This window comes from Hypomesus nipponensis, chromosome 28, assembly GCF_054491055.1.
Source record: "Hypomesus nipponensis isolate SF chromosome 28, ASM5449105v1, whole genome shotgun sequence".
In the NCBI taxonomy this organism is placed as follows: Eukaryota; Metazoa; Chordata; class Actinopteri; order Osmeriformes; family Osmeridae; genus Hypomesus; species Hypomesus nipponensis.
In genome coordinates this window covers 11,334,190-11,351,623 of record NC_140388.1, presented here as the reverse complement: position 1 = coordinate 11,351,623, position 17,434 = coordinate 11,334,190, and the positions used below count along the sequence as shown (strand labels likewise).

At 44.2% G+C, this 17,434-nt stretch overlaps 4 protein-coding genes across 12 annotated transcripts in view; 3 read left to right on the top strand and 1 right to left on the bottom strand.

Moving 5' to 3' along the window:
• The first annotated feature begins 189 nt into the window (after window positions 1-189).
• Window positions 190-4,974, top strand: rsrc2 (arginine/serine-rich coiled-coil 2). Of its 3 annotated transcripts, none has more exons than XM_084694432.1 (10): window positions 190-347; window positions 955-1,105; window positions 1,300-1,340; window positions 2,313-2,485; window positions 2,571-2,702; window positions 2,846-2,962; window positions 3,101-3,177; window positions 3,337-3,632; window positions 3,737-3,826; window positions 4,001-4,974. In XM_084694432.1, exons 1-10 carry the CDS (start codon window positions 342-344, stop codon window positions 4,184-4,186), a joined length of 1,269 nt encoding a protein of 422 aa, XP_084550558.1. In that variant the 5' UTR covers window positions 190-341; the 3' UTR covers window positions 4,187-4,974. The 3 variants fall into 3 exon arrangements, with proteins under 3 accessions (XP_084550558.1, XP_084550557.1, XP_084550559.1); XM_084694431.1 differs by having other exon boundaries at window positions 2,846-2,983; XM_084694433.1 differs by lacking the exons at window positions 190-347; window positions 955-1,105; window positions 1,300-1,340 and adding an exon at window positions 1,347-1,662 and having other exon boundaries at window positions 2,846-2,983.
• On the bottom strand, window positions 4,258-6,987 carry LOC146220021 (uncharacterized). The gene is made up of 4 exons (XM_084694434.1): window positions 6,442-6,987; window positions 6,219-6,348; window positions 5,986-6,119; window positions 4,258-5,905 (listed from the first exon to the last, which is right to left on the bottom strand). The coding sequence occupies exons 1-4, from the start codon at window positions 6,568-6,570 to the stop codon at window positions 5,132-5,134; spliced, it is 1,167 nt and encodes a 388-aa protein (XP_084550560.1). The 5' UTR covers window positions 6,571-6,987; the 3' UTR covers window positions 4,258-5,131.
• On the top strand, window positions 6,911-12,081 carry zcchc8 (zinc finger, CCHC domain containing 8). The gene is made up of 14 exons (XM_084694426.1): window positions 6,911-7,117; window positions 7,553-7,593; window positions 7,698-7,772; window positions 7,853-7,952; window positions 8,070-8,147; window positions 8,234-8,337; window positions 8,445-8,510; window positions 8,820-8,880; window positions 8,992-9,125; window positions 9,248-9,390; window positions 9,534-9,649; window positions 9,837-9,923; window positions 10,126-10,237; window positions 10,403-12,081. The coding sequence occupies exons 1-14, from the start codon at window positions 6,944-6,946 to the stop codon at window positions 11,398-11,400; spliced, it is 2,289 nt and encodes a 762-aa protein (XP_084550552.1). The 5' UTR covers window positions 6,911-6,943; the 3' UTR covers window positions 11,401-12,081.
• Window positions 12,082-12,720: 639 nt separating this feature from the next.
• clip1a (CAP-GLY domain containing linker protein 1a) overlaps window positions 12,721-17,434 on the top strand; it is a 25,713-nt gene continuing 20,999 nt past the window's right edge. For 3 of the 7 annotated variants that reach the window (XR_014751003.1, XM_084694421.1, XM_084694422.1), the window contains exons 1-2: window positions 12,721-12,878; window positions 16,764-17,050. Coding sequence is in view for 6 of the 7 variants with exons in the window: in XM_084694421.1 (XP_084550547.1) it covers window positions 16,963-17,050 (88 nt within the window). In the remaining variant the exon portion in view is untranslated. The remainder of the gene's footprint in view (window positions 12,879-16,763; window positions 17,051-17,434) is intronic. The other 4 variants (XM_084694420.1, XM_084694423.1, XM_084694418.1 and 1 more) reach the window with 2 other exon arrangements.

Genomic DNA, 17,434 nt, shown 5'->3' with positions numbered 1-17,434 from the left:
GGGGTTGCCATGTTGTAACATAGACCTTCATTTGTTGTAGTTTTCTTCAGTCAGTCGTTAGAAGTGAATTTGTAATTGTGTGCGTATACGTGTTTGGGGTAATGCCGTGTATGAATGGTTTTTGAAAAGTAGGAATTCTCGCCAACCAACTATACATGGACTGAGAAATATCGGGGGTTGTTTTTAGTCTCCTGGCAACTCAGTGAGCTACCACCTGATTGGTCCGAAGACGCAAATACGCGGAGATCTACTGGCTAGCTATTCTAGAACCTTTCCAACGAGCTAGCCAACGTAGCTAGCGAGGGAACATAACCGACCGAAAGGTTTCTTTCGAGTTGACCATGGCGGTGAGTGTAGAATATAACTCTCACATTGTACATGAACATCCAGTTTATAATTAAATGTGATGTTGTGTATTAGCTACCCCGCTATTAGTTTGCTAACGTTAACTTGAAAACTACGATAGCATATCCGCTACTAGCTACCCCTTTCGTCAAGATGGCGTTTGAAAGGCTTTATTGACGATTATATGGCTAAGCTATCGGCAAGCTAAGCCCGATCGTAGGTAGCCTAAATGCTTTTGTATCTGCTACTCCAGTAGCTGGCTCAGTGACGTCGTTTGGTTTTTAAGTGGTACTAGTGCAAGCTAGCTACCACACTGCTAGCCATTTTTGTCGTGCTGGGGGATTATTTTGTTGTTTAATACTGTAATATAGCCTGCTATTGTTGGCAAAATTACGTCACGTCATGGCAGAATCCTGTCCCACACCTGACTCGACTGGCTAGCTAACGTTACATGGCGTATGTGGGGAAGTGATGGCTAGCTATTGACTAGCTACTTTATTGTACAAATATGTCATGTCCGAATGTCTCTCTCATTAATGTAGGTAACTACTCGGTTGTAATAACTAACTCGCTGTTATTGACTTCCTGTTGTCTCCCTTTCTAATTCAGGCAAGTGACGCCGAATCGATTGACCTTCCCATGGCTAACTCGTCTGATTCACACAAGAAGAAACACGGTATGGAGTCTAAATCCCCGAGAAGCTCTAAACATCATCATTCACGATCGAGGTCACGCTCTAAGGACCGTAAACGGAAATCAAGTGAGTGTATTGAAATATTAGGTAACGGGGAAACAGTCAGTTTAAGGCCAAACATACTAAAGCAAACTGATCATGATCGATTCTGGTCTGAGTAGCCTGTGAACACATTAACTTCACATTGGTATCAAACAAGATTTCGTCCGTATTTGGTTGTAATACAGTCTGACAAGATTCCGTGTTCTTGAAATTAACAGGCGACAAAAAGCACAGACGAAGTCGAAGCAGGAGCAAAGAGGTAACTAATCACAGTTCATTCAGCGAACTAAACACTCTTTAGCATCTCTTGAATGTCAGTGTTGATTACTTAAAGAAAAAAAAAGTTTTACTTCACGGTAAGTATAAATCATCAGGTTTAGTGAACTTTGGGGGTTCAAGATGCTGCAGAAAGGGGCCTTGTTTTTTTTACCATAGGAGATTTTATTTTTTAATAAATCCTGTGTGTAGATCACATGATAACATTTCTATAATAAATCATACTCAGCGTGCTAATGCACGAAGAGACACTGAACAGAAGACCCAGCAGACATAGCAAAATTATATGCCTACTTCTTGGAAAGGTAACTATCAGTCGTTCAAACTCATTTGTCTCTTAGAACAGAGTATGTAATTGAAAAGTCAGGACAAGTTTTGCATCATTTGCAGACTGTAATGGAATGGAATCGATTACAAGTTTCTCTTTTTGCTATTAAACCTAAAGAAAAGCTCCTCTCTTACCGTATTGACAACATTCTTACTTAGCTGCCGTTTTAAGTCATGGATGCATGAACTTGTTTAGGTATGGAAGCTAAAGGATGAACTAAGATGATGATACTGTGGTTCACCAACAGTTTTATCTTTCCTGTGAGTGCCGCCCAAAGGTGTTGCATCATCGTGATTTAGCAATTTGAAATGACATTATTGGGACAGGAATGATGAATGCAAACTCATTTCTGCTTGCCCACATTGTCGTTATCAAAATTAAATTATATAAAATTGGTTGTTCACACCTTCGAGGTCCTTTTTTTTCCCTTCTCCAATTAATCTTATTAGGCCGTAGATGAAGACAGTAAAATGGATTTAGTATCTAGATCTTGCATATATCTTCTCATGGTCGAGTTAGGAAGATAAGGTTTTATCAACTTAAGTTGGTATATTTTGTCTTCAACCGTGGTACTAACTCTCTTTGTTGCACTATTTTCCTGAAAGAGACAACTTCTTCTTAAAACAGGCACGTAAAAGGGACTCTGAGAAGCAGTCGAAATCCTACAGCAGGCTGGAGGAGGAGCAGAGTCAGAGAGGGAAGGAGAGACTTGCAGCTGAGAACGGGGAGGAGAGACACCGCCGAAAAGACAAGAAGACCTCCAGGGGGCGGAGCCTATCCAGGTCGCCCTCACGAGACAAGTGAGTCTTCGAATGATTGTTTCGTTCTGCATGATGAATGTAAGTTTTGAAATCTCACCCGGTTCAAATTCCTCGCGGCGTTCAGGCGTCATCGTAGCAGGAGTCGGGAGAAACGCAGGTCTCGGTCTCGTAGCCGGGAGAAAAAGAGGAGGGCGAGGTCTCGCTCGGGGTCGAGGACCAAACACCGGCACCGCAGCAAGAGCCGCAGCAAAAGCAGGTTGGCTCCCCTGCCGGCGCCCCACTAACACCTGTGTCAATGTCTCAGATTGTGTCTATGGCTTAGACTTCCATGATCCTGTCAGCCAAAGAAGGTATTAAACAAACTTTTTTAGTGTGCGCGTTCTCTCTCTGCCTTCACAGGGAGAGGAAGAAGAGGGCTGAGAAGGTGCGCAGGAAGAGTCGCAGCAGGTCTGGGAGCCCCCCAGCGTTCAGAGGTAGAAACACGGCCATGGACGCCCAGGAGGCCCTGGCCCGAAGGTACCGCAACTTAGAGGAACTGTGAGGCCGACAAGGGTTTTCTTCAGTATCTTCCTGGATATTGCATCATTTAGCAGCTTTTCAGCTTCCGGAGCCCGATAAACCTTAAAGCAATTGTCGTTCTCCTTCCAAACCCAGGTTAGAAAGAGCTAAGAAACTTCAGGAGCAGAAGGAGAAGGAGATGTTGGAGAAACAACAACAAGAAGTAGTTACAGGTGAGAAACCCAAGAGACGCTTTGATATTGTTACTGATATAGTCAGTAGTTGTCAGTGGTCATCATTGCCCGCAGGGCCAACAAACACCAGCTCTTGTGCTAATGCTAATTCGATTCCAACTGTCGAGCGCTAACGTTCGTTTGTTTTGTTTGTCGTAGCGCCCCCTCTGATGTGTGACACCGTTGCGGCTGCTGCTGCGGCTGCTGCTGCTGCTGCAGCCGCCGCCGCGGCCAACCCCGTCCTCAACGTGGCAGCTCTCCTGGCGTCTGGAACCCAGGTCACTCCCCAGATCGCCATGGCAGCTCAGATGGCGGCCCTGCAAGCCAAAACGTTAGCAGAGACTGGGATTGCTGTACCCAGTTACTACAACCCATCTGCCGTTAACCCCATGAAGTTTGCAGAACAGGAGAAAAAGAGGAAGAAACTGTGGCAGGGGAAGAGTCAGGGCGTGAGGGTGAATTCCTTTTTCACTTTACTTCAAAATATTAACATATTTGTGGTTTGTCTTTGTAATCCTTTTTATGTATATTACTCATAAGATTTTTTTTTTTGGTGTAGGACAAGTCCCAGACTGCAGAGTTGTGGGAAAAGCTCAACTTTGGCAACAAGGACCAAAATGTTAAATTTCGCAAACTGATGGGCATCAAAGTATGTAATATCAGTTAAACTAAACGATCTCACCCTTGTTTGTTTTCAGTTGCTAAATCGTATATAATTTAAACTTGTTTTTGCCACACTATTGATTTATATATTTTCATACTCCATTTCCTTGAGCCGTGTAAAGAGCCGTCCGTTCTCTAAATCTGGCTTCTGTCCTTGCAGGGAGAGGAGGAGGGGGAGGCATCAAAACCACTCAACGACGAAGGCTTGAAGACTCTGCAACAACAGGAAGAAATGTTCCGGAACCTGGACGTCCAGTATGAGATGGCCAGATCCCAGACCCACACTCAGAGAGGGATGGGGCTGGGCTTCTCATCCTCGTTTTCCCGAGGGATGGACACCATTTAACCACAGCCCACGTTTCGGTTCCTCTCTTTTTACGACCCATTTGGTTTATACACTCACACCGAGCCCTCAAGTTTGCATGGATGTTACATCGGATCTGTAATTTATTTAGTCATCACATTTGGAAACATTCTCATGCTAAATGTCAAGTTTGTGGCGGGGTTTGTATCAATGAGGAATCTGTACATCTCTCCAATTATGCAATAGATTAATAATGCTGATGTTTGGATCTGCAAAAGAACTGTAATAGCATTTTTTTTTTTTTACTAAAATGTATATATTTGTGATGGTTTGCAATGGAACATGATGTAGATCAAGTGGAATAATCGTTTACATTCATATGCCAAGATTAATGACATTTCTGATATCAACAAAGAAACGTTGCGTTTCAGTTTCCTCTTAAAGGTGCAATAAGTAACGTTATCAAATACATTTAGATATGAGAATTGGTGCCCCCAATTCTTGTCTGAACTTTGTGCTTTCCTGCAGCTTGAGTTTGGCAGTGGTTTCTAAGCCAATGAGGAAGGCAATTAGCTGGAACTGGAATGCTGGAACATAATTGGCTGGAAGGTAGAGGACTGCTTCAAGATTTGAAAGACATTCCACTGGCACTGAGCTGCTATTCAGCTTCACAACATGTATATAGGGGGGGGACCTGTTTGTTTTCACTGAAAATCTTACATATTGTACCTTTAATTGCTTATTCTCCTGAATGGTAATATAATGTATTGGGATTGTTTCACCACATTGTCCAAATTACCAATAAAGTTATAGGTTTGTGGAAGAAATAAGATTACTGTTTCATATTTTCTTGATGTAAAAGTCCCTCAATATTCAATACCCTTGTATTATCTGGTTTGACTGACACCATTTCACAAGCATGCTGTTCTGAAGATGCCTTAACATCTCACATCATAGCAGTAGGAAACCACATCTCTCAGGACTATCCTACTTGCATATTAGACTCGAGTACAGAACATGAGCCACGCCAGTAATGAGGTTATGATTCGCAAACTCCAGGATGAGGAGAAGGATGGGGTATTCACTCTGTCTCTTCCAGTGAGTGGAGTTATCACTGAGGCCCATCCAGTGGAGCAACAGAGTCCTCATGGCTTCAGGAAACAGCTCCGCGGCAAGCTCCTCTGCAGGAGGCAAATCAGAGATCCGTTCGATGTGCTGCACTTTGAAAGTCTCAACCTGCTGGCTGATACTGCTATTGGCTGCGTGGAACTGCTGGCCGAGCCATCGGCCTACAGACTGCAGAAGGTAGCTGGAGTACACAGAGCCGGTCTCCCTGCTCTCGAGCAGTGCCATCACCGTGTCCGCCAAGCCTCTTTCCTCCGGTGGCGCGCTAACACAGTGCTCGATGTGCTCCAACAGCAGCAAGATGGTGCTCCTCTGAGCCATTCCCAGATCACCCTCAGCGGATAACTTGGCTTCCAAGCTCTGGAGTTTTTGACTGAGGGTAGAAAGTCTCTCGGGAGGGGAACAGTAGTCGTGATCTGCGGAGGAATCTCCTGAAAGCCCAGACTCGGTCACAGGGATGTCCATGGCTGGAGATGGATTCTCCTTTAAATCATGACTATGCTGGGTGATGAGTTTGAGTTTTAGGTCTTTGTCGTACATCTCCGTGATGTTCTGTTGGGGTGATGGATCAACCTGTACACTCAGATTGTAGCTCATTTCCAGAGGGCTGTCATCTATCTGTGCCTTCCATACATCCTAAAATGAGAATAGCCATGTTTGTTAATGAAATCCCCAAAACAATTTGTGAAAGTTGCACGGATGGTGTAATGAGTCACCTGGAAGTGTTCCAAGACAGTGAGCTGTTCTTGTTTACTGTACAATTCAAAAGCGATTCGGAAAAGACCTTGGATGCTGTAGAACCACAGACAATTGTTGGCAGTTGGTACCCTCAGCCCATGGAACCTGAACGCTAACATTTGATTAACAAAATTAGGTGACACAAATGGAGAGGTGAAAATGCGTTTCTTGTCATGTACAGCATCAACATTAACTGGTGCGTTTAACGTACCCGAGGAAAAAATTATCTTGGTAGCCAAACCCTTCTTTGCAAACTTAGCATGGTATCTGGAATGGTTCTCTGAGCGAATGTCAGTACTGGAGAAAAGGTCGGCTCCTAAAAACAGCGGGATCATGCCCCTCTAAAGGAGAGAAATTACACGGTGAATATGATGGTTAGCTATCTAGTAGTTGCGTGTCAATTCAATGGACTTCACAACAATAAGCATACTCACCTCCAACGGAGAAGTCAGCCTAAAAGAAGTTGCATTTGCCAAGTAAATAAAGCGAATTTTCTGCGTTCCTCCATCCCATTGGGGGAAGTGGATGGTTGTGAAGGGTGCCATGATATAAAAAATCTGCATCAGCTGATATCAGTCACATTAATGATCACCAACATCGTGCCGAATACACCATAACTTAAACGGATCTTGCCGAGTCAAACGTTTTGACTCACCCGCTCAGGGAAAATCAATACTACAAATTCGGTCATAGCCAGCAAAGGTATGATAGCCAGGGTACCGACACAAGAAAGCGTAACAAAATAGTGTCAATTAATATACTGAACGTATCAAATGCACTTTAAAGAACACTGTTGAGCGTTCGTGTTTTGAGGCCTCTTGTCTCGATGAAGAAAAGGTGGAGCGTGAATCTTGAACACGTGGCATGGCAGGAGCCAATGAGTGATATTGTGTGTATTCGTTTAGCCCTCTGAACTCAAGACAATCCACAGTGAAGATGGCGGAGGTTGATTTTGGTGACAGCGAGCTCTTTCAGCAACTGGATGACAGTGTGCCTGTCTCCTCTCACATTCGGTTTACTGATCAGGAAACGGATCAGGAGGACACTCCTAAATTTAAGGAGAAGCTGGGGGTGTGTGAGGAGACGAACCAGAGGCTGATAGAAGAGAATATCCTTCTTGTGTTGCTAGCAAATCAGCTAGCTGAGCTAGCTCTAGCTACCTAGAGCTAGTGGTGTTTAAACGTGTTTTGAGATGCGTCGCCAGCTAGCAAGCTAATAGACTTTATTTCGTAGATTGATGTGGATGGGACAATACATATCTTGCGCATTCAAATTACTTTAAGGTGCCAAATATTTTTTCTTTCAGTTGCACTTAATAATTAATAATGCATGAACACGTACGCAATAAATCAGCTTGCTGTTTTGGCTCCGAGAGTGGTTTCGTTTCAATGAAACCGAACTAACCAATAATCTAACACACTTTGTAATTTCCCCTGTAAATTGTCACACTTAAACTCATTCATAATAACTGTTGGGAAAAAAAAGTGACCACATGTTCTTTGACAGTCATAGTCCACGTAATAATTTCCTTAGCAAATCCCACATCAGGATCTGAAAAGGAAGTTGCGCACCCTGACAAGGCCAAGGTAATTGACACAATTCCAATTGAATGCACTTCCATAAATTGACTTGAACATTGCACTGTTATCTTTTAACTTTTATCTTTTTCTGTCGTATTAATCTCACCCAGCGGGCTCATTGTTGACAACATTAAAACAGATGGGCCGCTTCTTCAGATCCTTTTTGCAAATAACAGCATCTCAAAGTAGGTGGATGTTTCCGAAATAAACATGTATTTTTTATGATTCAAATAATGCGTGATGTGTAACTAGTTCTAACTCCCAGGCAATGCCGTCAAGAAGTTGAAGACTGCGTATGCAGTGTCATTCAGAAACATCAGCAACAAGCAATTGAGAAAAGTTCATCCTACAATGTATCCCCTCAGGTATTCAAACACGTGTCTAACGTGTGTCTAAAATCAGTGTTTCAATGAAGGTAAGCTGGAAATAAAACACTGGTAAAACAATAACAAAAAATACCCAAAACATTATTTTGCTTCCAGGCTTCAAGTTTTGTTATGGAAGAAGATCACAAGTTCAAGACCCCCTGCAACATCAAAACCGTCACTGAGACCTTCAGTGTGAGTCTGCAATTGATGCTCTTACCAGACCTGGGCTACAATATAATTCCTTACCAATTGTAATTCTGGTTTCTGACTTCCTGTAGGTGGTGGGAAGTGTCCTGTATTTCACCACGTTCTGTTTAGACAAACTTGGACAGCCGTTGCTGAATGAAAACCCTCAGCTGACGGATGGATGGATTGTCCCAACGTATCTTTCAGCCTGCCAAAATGCTGCCCCTTCGCGTCAGTCTGTCTGTGTGTGTCTGTGTACTGTGCGTGTTTGTCACTACTTTGAGTTCCTGAATTGTTGTAAAGATATCAGCAGGTGTTCAACCAGGTCATTGCTGTCGATGGCCAGGAGGTCCAGATTAAAGAGAGAAGGTGAGCCAGAGCTCTTAACGTACCAACCGTCTCTGTAGGAGGGGATCCCTCTCTGAATTGCTCCTCCCAAGGTTTCTTCCATTTTTTTTTTCCCATTGGGAGTTTTTCTGGGAGTTTTTCCTTGTCTTCCTTGATGGTTTAGGTTGGTTGAGGGGCAGTTCTATGGGCGTATGTGAAGCCCTCTGTGACATGCTCGCGTGTAAAAAGGGCTATACAAATAGATTTGATTTGACTTAAAGGTCTTGATGTGAAGAAAACCTGGGGTATGGTGTTTCGGTCTTACTGCTAATTGAGTGTGTCTGTTAACAGGTCTAAACCATCCTGTTTCAACTGTGGGTTAACTGACCATCAACTGCGAGACTGTCCAATGGTAACAAGCCTCAAGTCTGTCTGTCCGTGTGACTGCTAACTTCAGTTGTCTTTAGACGACTGCTTTTGAATCCCCTTGCCGACGTTTCTCTGAATGTTGTATTTCTCCCAGCCAAAGGACATGACTCGTATCAATGAGAAAAGGAAGGAGTTTTCTCAAGGCAACAACCAGATATCAGGCAACCAGCGCTACCATGCAGAGGAGGTGGAAGAGAGATTTGCTAAATACAAACCTGGCATCCTGAGGCAAGAACAAAACAAAATGCGTTGAGTTGCAAGTGGATCGATTCTTCATTGTAGTAGTACAAGTGGAGATATTGGCTTAGTAGTGTGCATTGATTCATTTCTTTGTTTATGGTGTTGTACAGTGAGGATCTGTTGAATGCCTTGGGAGTCAATATGAACACCCTCCCCCCGTTCATCTACCGTATGAGACAGCTAGGCTACCCTCCTGGCTGGCTCAAGGAAGCGGAAACTGAGACCTCAGGTCTCACGCTATACGACGGCAACGGTATGGTTCCAATCGAAGATGGCAGTTGAACTGAATAGCTACAGCCGTTCTGGTTGAGGCACGTTTGAATCTAAACAGATATTCGCCAGGCAGCTTTGCATGTGAACTGTTCAATTTCTTCTTGTTCCTTTCTTCTTCTCTAGTGTCAAGTGACGGTGATCTAACGGAGGAAAACGATGCGCACAGAGTCTCCTATGATGTGTCCAAGCTTGTCGATTTCCCAGGCTTCAATGTATCTACACCACCCAGTGTGAAAGATGTGAGTTATCTATGGCGTTTTAAATGTTGGGTCATCAAGAGTACCCTCAACACAGCACCTCGCAATAATCCCGTACACAGTTCTTGCGACTTGAAAATAAGCTTGACACTCATTCAACAAGCAGAGTGGGTGGTGATGTTCAACTGTATTTTTTAAATGTATTTTCCTTTCACTTCCCTTTCCTCAGGATTACAGGCTATATGGCTCAGTTCCAATGCAGCCTAACCACTTGAAGGAAAACTATGCTGCCTATCTGTCCAGCAGTTTTCCAACGGTATTGTTACCTACTTGTGCCATGCTTGAATTCAATTGGGAAACCATTTGCATTACCCTCTATCAGCCTTTGTCTATCCTGGTCCTCGGGACCCCCTGTCCTGCATGTTTATAATATTTCCCTCTTCCAACACAGCCGATTCAAATAATAACTTGTCAGTTGGGTGTGCGCACAAAATACAAACAGTTGATTTTGTTTTTAGACGGACTCCAACTGCAACAAGAGACGCCATGAGTTTGAATCGACGCCTCGGCAGACAAAGAAGAGACGATCTAACCCCGACAGCCACGGTTCAGACATGGATGTTGATTCAGGTGGAGCGCTCAGTCCGGGCCAGACCTGGTTTATTTTAAATAACCCCATCAGCTACAGATGCACAACGGCAGGGGGGGGGGGGGGTTGTTTCTCCCAGATCTCGCTTGCATAGCTGCAAAAAACATGTTTTTCTCCTAACGCTTTCTCCTGTCTCTCTTGTCCAGATTACAATTCCCCCCGACACCACCGTAGCTCAGACGGTTTCCAGTTTCAGCCTCCGCTTCCTCCCGGCTCACCCTCCTTCGGCTCACCCCCTCCCTTGCCCCAGAGCACCCCCCCTGCGACTCCCACTCCACCCCCTCTCCCCAAAGGTACCCCTCCCCTTACCCCCACCAACGGCTCCCCAGCTTTACGTGGACGGGCCTGGGGAAGTGGTGAGGAGGCCGGGGCCGGGGCCGGGGCCGGGGCTGGGGCTGGGGAGGAGGATGCTTTGACCCTGGAGGAGCTGGAGGAGCAGCAGAGGCTGATCTGGGCGGCACTGGAAAACGCAGACACAGCCACCAACAGCGACTCGGAAACGCCTGCCTCTGGAACGCCTGCCTCTGGAACGCCCGCCTCTGGAACGCCCGCCTCTGGAACGCCTGCCTCTGGAACGCCTGTCCCCAGCTCTCCCAGCATCTCCACTCCCGTCCATGTTGACACGGAAACAGAAATGGAGGAAGGTGATACTGAAGAGGAGCAGGGCGCGGTTGAGCTCCCCGTCGGGAGCCAAGAGGATGAGGGTGGTGACGGTGCCACAGTGCTCGCAGTTAAACCCAGCGAGCTGCTCATGGCACAGGAGGACAGTCCACGGAGCCCTGAACAAATGAGAGTTCTAGAAGACAGTCCTGAAAGCCCTGCTCCGAAACAGGCCCATGAGGAGAGTCCTGGGAGCCCCGTTCCAATGCAGGTCCAGGAGGACGGCCCTCTCAGCCCTCCTCTTATCAAGGTCCAAATCCGCTCTCTGAGCCCTGAGTCATGCCAGGGGGCAGTGGAAAGTGAACTTTCAGAGTCCACAGAGAAGGTGTCAGCGGTGCCCCATCGGAGTAAGTTTGCAGAGGGCATCATTCCGTTTGAGGACACTCCAGAATACACAGAGGTCGCCGAGGCGACCGGGACCTACCTACGAATCAGAGACTTGCTGAAAGGTTCCCCCCGAAATCAGTCCAAAAACAAGAAGTAAGATGAGGCATCTATGAATTAAATTCCAGGGACACTTAGTTGTTTTTTTTTGTCGGTCTGTGGAACTATATTTTTTTATGGAGATGTAACAGAAGTTGGCATTGGAATAGTTTGATGGCATTCAAACTTATTTTAATTATTTTTCTTTGTAATTGGCTACATGTCTTTTTTTGTGCATTGCTCCTGTCGTTGGTCAACAATTCAGGTTCAACATGACTTTCATGTTCTTCAAACCACTTTTGTAGCCATGGTAACAGCCATGTTGCCCTTTGGGTTTTTATAAAGTGTTTTATGTACTGACATGTTTTTATCACCAATTGCAAATATATTTGGAACAAAATTTAATTTGCGCCCTGAAATCTCTGCACACATTGCTGTCATTGGCAACTTTTATATGTGGATATTTGGACTGATCACCGTGCTTTTTTAACTTGGTAAAACGGATCTTGTTTAATCATGTAGCGATCTCATTTAAGAATCTGAATATTCTTTCAAATGTTCAAGTTGTCAAATGTTATTTTTGGTAACAAGCCTTCAGTGTTCGTAGAATGACTCAAGGGGGCAGCAACGTATTGAAATTCACCCTGTCTATCAGGAATACTGCTCGGTCTCATAAGATCAACAACATATGTTATGTTCCTCAAAATACGAACGCATTAAAATGACAAAGTAATTTCGGGAAGTGCTGATAGTTGATGGCCTAAATGTGTCTGTTAAGTTTGTGATCAGTCTAGTGTTTGAGTGGCACGGTCGCAAGAAAACCCCGGGTTCGATTCCCGCTTTTGACTGTTGGTATTGAGGGTGGTGGGCCTATTATGAAAACAAATGCACAGACACATTTCTTTAGTGGCCCTAAGGTGTGTGTGTGTGTGTCTGTGTCCACGTTGTGACATTAATAAAGGATTATTCGATCTTTGTAGGAGAATATATCAGAATGTTAGTGTAGGGTTGGTTTTAGTTGTTTTGGATGGAAACATTTACTGTAGTCTTATTCTTGCTATATTTTGCACGGTGCAAAATTGCACCTAATTTCACGCTTTAAATTTAATTGGGAAAGTGTGTCGAAATTGTAGTAAAGTCAGATATGTCAAAGACGGATCGTATTCTGCGAAAAATATGAATCTAGGCACTGCAGAGGACCGGTCGTCTGAACACCTGTTGGACATCGCCCAAGTATTTTTATGATATGAATTACCCGGCATTTTCTGGTTGTTTGTAGGGAAATGTATCTTATGACGTAACAAATTCAAGTTTACACATTTTTTAAATGTAATTGTGTTAGGTTGGAGGAGCGACACCGCTTGGTCTTTACGTCATACCTACTACTTCTCATTCGGCCCCTCGTGAACGATTGGAATGGTCCTGCTGTAGGAATTCGACCTGCTGGATTGCAAACCTTCGTTGGAGACGGTTAAGCAAAACGGGGAGGCGTTCAATCCTTTCAATCTTTTCATCTTGGAAATCAAATGCGAACGTCAGGTGAGATAATGTACTGACTGTCCTCGTTTGTCAGTTACTTCGTTAAGTTTTAGCTTGCTTGCTGGCTATGGACTGCGTCAATGTAAGTGAGAAAAGGGAGTTGCTTTGACAGGCTGCTAGCCTAACTGTCATGCTAGGCTAACGACGTTAGTTGTTACATACTCACTAGCTAGCTTCTTAGGCTAGCGTTGGCAGTGCCAGTAGTCTTGCTGTAACATCATTGCACGGACCTATGTCACGTCTATTTTTGTAATTTTAACGATTTGTGGAATCTCGGATGAAGCACAAAAAGCTAGCTTGCTGGCCCTCATTTACGCAATCATTATAGCTACTGAGTAGCAGAGTGGTATTATGAACAGAGTTAGACTGGCAACCCTAGCACGGCTGTAGCTGGCTGATGTTAGCTTGGCAGGGAGCTAACGCGTAGCGTAAGTAACGTTATTCTGACACCGGTTCCAACCCTAGTGGTATTACAGGTGTGGCGACGGGCCGGTGACATTGGGAGCCAATGTTTCTGAACTTCATGTAATCGCTACACTAACAGTAGTGATGAAACACCACACTACCGAGCGCTAGCTACATAATACTTTCACGTAAGTTTAAGAAACTAAGGCACAGGTATCAAGCTAGCTAGTTCCGTAACATATGTGATTTAGCTAGCAGAGCTAACTAGCAATGGACAGCATTGATTTGGACTTTGCTAGCCTGATACCTATTTTAAAACGAAAGCTAAGATTCTGGGCATGCTAATTTGTGGGTCAGTGTTAGTTCAGGTAGTGTATTGCCAACATGTATTTATTCTTACACCGGTAAGATCGACAAAGTTTTTTTGAAACTATCAGTTTTTAAGTGGGTTTCCAGTTGCGTTGGTTGGCCTTACGATATCCAGATGTGCCACCTCATCAGCTGCACAGGAATAATCAGATGACACGTAGGGACTATGCCATCTGTCTAACTTGGATCACTTTACCTAGTACAAAACCAACTTATTGTTAACCAATTTTACACTCTACACGATTTTTTTTTATTTTTACTATTCATGTAGCTAAAAGAGTTGTCTTAAGCAATTTTGTGTTGCGACCTGCTTAATTGGCCCTGTACTTTGCTTGGTGCGGGAATGACGCATCAAAGGCACAGATGCGCCAGTCACATACCTATATAATTGATTTGTGTGTTAAGTCTCCATGCAGCTTGTCTTTTGTTTCTCAGCCAGGGAATGGGGGAAGTATGCTTCCTTTCTGTCTTTTAATGGGCTTTTTGTGCTTCCACACACCTCCTGCCGGCAGTGCTACGGGGGCTGGAATGACCCCAGCAGATGTTTCCTGTAAAGGGGGAAAACTGGAGCATGGCCTGGCATAGTGCAAGCTGATTGATACAGAAGTATTTGTTTACAAGACAAACGGAGACTGCTTGTGCCTTCACCGTGCATCGGTTTGCTCTTGCTGTTGTGATTATAGCTTGTCTGTTGTAGTGGTCTTATCCGTATTGCCTGTGTAAGCGAGGATAAATTATGTCAGTTGAAGGAAGTAGCTTAAGAGTGCTGTTTGTTTTGAAGCCAAACTGGAAACTTATCACTTAGCACGACTACTGATGTCAGCAAAATAGTATCCGGTTGCTGTCTGCTGATTCAGTAAAATATCTATTCTTATTTAGTTGGCCTTACCAATAGAAGTACATTTTATTGATTTGTTGAAAGAAATTATCAGTCCGCAGAGTTTATACAATAATCAAATAACCTCTTTTCCTATGTCCATGCCTCAGTGCAGTGTGATCTGGCTGTGCGTGGCTTTCACATGGCTGAGCCACATACACTAAGCTGTCACTACAGTAATCGTGCGGGGAAGTCGATTATCTCCATGTTGTGGCCACTCAAAATGGGATTTAGGTATTTTGTAGCAGACACTATCTCATCCCCTTCAACCACATTATGAATGTCTTTGGCATTGTTTAGCTCAGAGTTTTGGTTTTAAACTCATAAACATATTTGTCCATGGAACTAAAATGGTTCCCCTTTATAAGGGTTTGGCACCAGATCTGGTGTTGCAGCCTGTCTGAAATGAAGTCAAGGACGACGTGAGGGGTGTTTCGGATTGCAGAAGTGAATTTCCTAAACCTGGATGAATTGATAGAACATTGACGTTTGGCTTCTTTCCTAGCAGCAGATTAGTGAGTCAGGAGAGAAGGATTACCAGTGATGCAGTGGGAAACGTCCACTGCATAAGTGGATGGTTTTCAGCTGACCACACCAGCACACATCATAGGACTGAAACACACCCAACTTCTCACCAGATTAAGATTCTGTGAAACACTTATTAGTTTCAGCCCAAAGTGCTACAAGACGTAACCTGAAATAAGTAATGGCCCAACCCAAACAGGGACATTGTGAATGGGCTGTCCTTTACAGTATCTTGTGCTTAGAAGATATCAATTATTAGCCTCGTGTTTTCCCCCGAGGGCTTGTGCTGAAGAGTCCCCCTGACCCCAGGACAGTAATCAGTGTCATTCAAAGGCACCAGAGGGGAAAACTCGAGAACTGGGCGGAAACTGGGTCACTGTCTACTGACAACTCCTTGGGTGTGTGTGCGTTCAAGCTTGTTTTGGTTAACTGGGCTCAGGACATGGTAGGAATGACAGGTATGTGTCCATGACGCTGTGCTGCAAAGTCCATATTGTACTGACTCCTCCTCTGCAGTTTAATACTAGGCTGTGCGTAGGGAGAATGGAAGGGAGCTCGTTTGTTAAATGTTTGTACTGAAACCAGTCATTGCTAAGTCTAGTTTTGACACAGTGTTAGGAAAGGTGTGCAGTGACATTTCTCTGTACGGTGTAGTGTTAGTTTTAGTGTTGCCATAGCTCCAGTTTTAGTTTGACCTCAAGGGTGAACAAGTAACGTGATATGGAGAGATAATCGTTGCTCTCGTCTGTATTCCTCACCTGTTGTTTTCCAGAGGCATTTGAGAACATTGAAGGACCTAAACAGGATGCATTTCACGTCTCATTTCAATCTAATATATCTCATATCTCGCAAGATGCCATTCATGTTGTTATCTTACGTGTAACACAAGCTATGTTGTATCCAGAAGTCTTTAGACGGCAGGAAGACTCAAAGGCATCTCAGGATTATGCAAGGTCAGGCTGCTAATAACCTGCAGACCCTGAAGATAATCTGAGTGTACATAAGGCAGGCTGGTAATGGGTGTAATCCTTTGCATTCAACCATAATCCCTGTTTTGGTTAAGCGTACTGTACAAATCACCTATCTGACTGTAGACTACATGTCATGAAAGGCTGGAGGCAGGTTTTTGTTCTACTGTTATTGGTTTTCATTTAGTCCACTATTCCTATTGTATAGTTCTCAATGCACATGAAAAAGCCGATAAAGAACATTTAAATTGAGTTTGAATTGTGTTTATTCTATGAGCCTTACAAACACAGTGACACTTGTTTGGTGTGGAAAGGTTGTGACAGTGTATAAATAGTACTAGAATGTTGTGGCTCCGTTAGGGGAGCAGAGCTTGTTGTCATAACAGATTGCTGCTTTATATGAAAACAAGTAACGTTTTGAATGATGAGCAGGCGCCACAAAGCCAATATTAAGCAGCCATTGAGCTATGATCTATGTAGTCATGTGTTTTTAATGCAAGTTTTATAATGATGGCGTTTGAAAAAATAATTGGTCTGTGTTTTGATGGACCAGTAGAAATTGTCATTCTATAACAGAATGTGAGCCTTAATGCAGAGTGACAGTGAGGATGTTATATTCGGCAACTTTAAATGTGGTGCGCTGCAGTGCTAGTGTATAACACTGTCGTTATTCTACCATGACATGCAATTTAGACCTATATTTAAAACCCTTTTTTTTCCCTCCCTCATCTTTTCTTACAGGGTCATTGTGAGGTGTGCTTCCTTATTTCTCTCCCTTCCCCCCCTTTTCTGTTTTTCTTTGTTCTTTTCTTTGGTGCCGTGAGGAAGACCTCCACGTGGTCACTCCGGCAGAGCTTGACCCAGCGACCATCCATGGTTCGTGGTCAGGGGACACCCACCGATGACCTTTTGGATCTTTAATGCCACATAGCCAACAATCATGAGCACAGCCAAGCCCAGCGGGCTCAAAGCGCCCAGCAAGATAGGCAGGGCGACTGCATCGGCAGTCACCAAGACGTCCTCCTCCGGTAAGGGTTCCTCTGCACTGGGCCCACAGGGGCTCCAGGCTGCTGTTAGCGATCATGGGAGGACACCCATTGCCTGACCTCTGACTGGGACGGTCGTCAATCAGCTTATGTTTGCAATAAAAAGGTCTTAAGGCCTTATCAGTCTGCTGGTGGGGCCTGGGTGGATTTGCAAAATAACGCCGATCAGTCCCAAGAGATTTGGAGTTGTAGGCTAAATGGTATTTACCCCCAGAATATTGCCAAGTTGGCGTATTAGTATTATAAATTGATTTTGGAATCAAGGCCACTAATGGTTGTTTTTTTTAAATCCCGTGCTTGGCTATATAGAATGTGTGAAGTCTATTTTGTTTTGGGTTTACTGCCAGTAGAGGTCATCGGAAATTT

Bases quoted from the DNA above. Each gene is read 5' to 3' on its own strand.
- zcchc8 (XM_084694426.1), top strand. From the start codon at position 6,944: ATGGCGGAGGTTGATTTTGGTGACAGCGAGCTCTTTCAGCAACTGGAT. The intron at 8,881-8,991 runs GTAACAAGCCTC...TATTTCTCCCAG, and splicing joins AACTGCGAGACTGTCCAATG to CCAAAGGACATGACTCGTAT. The intron at 9,650-9,836 runs GTGAGTTATCTA...CCCTTTCCTCAG, and splicing joins CACCACCCAGTGTGAAAGAT to GATTACAGGCTATATGGCTC.
- rsrc2 (XM_084694431.1), top strand. The intron at 3,178-3,336 runs GTGAGAAACCCA...TGTTTGTCGTAG, and splicing joins ACAACAAGAAGTAGTTACAG to CGCCCCCTCTGATGTGTGAC. The intron at 3,633-3,736 runs GTGAATTCCTTT...TTTTTGGTGTAG, and splicing joins GGAAGAGTCAGGGCGTGAGG to GACAAGTCCCAGACTGCAGA.
- LOC146220021 (XM_084694434.1), bottom strand. From the start codon at position 6,570: ATGCAGATTTTTTATATCATGGCACCCTTCACAACCATCCACTTCCCC. The intron at 6,349-6,441 runs GTGAGTATGCTT...TCTCTCCTTTAG, and splicing joins GGCTGACTTCTCCGTTGGAG to AGGGGCATGATCCCGCTGTT. The intron at 5,906-5,985 runs GTGACTCATTAC...TTCTCATTTTAG, and splicing joins CTGTCTTGGAACACTTCCAG to GATGTATGGAAGGCACAGAT.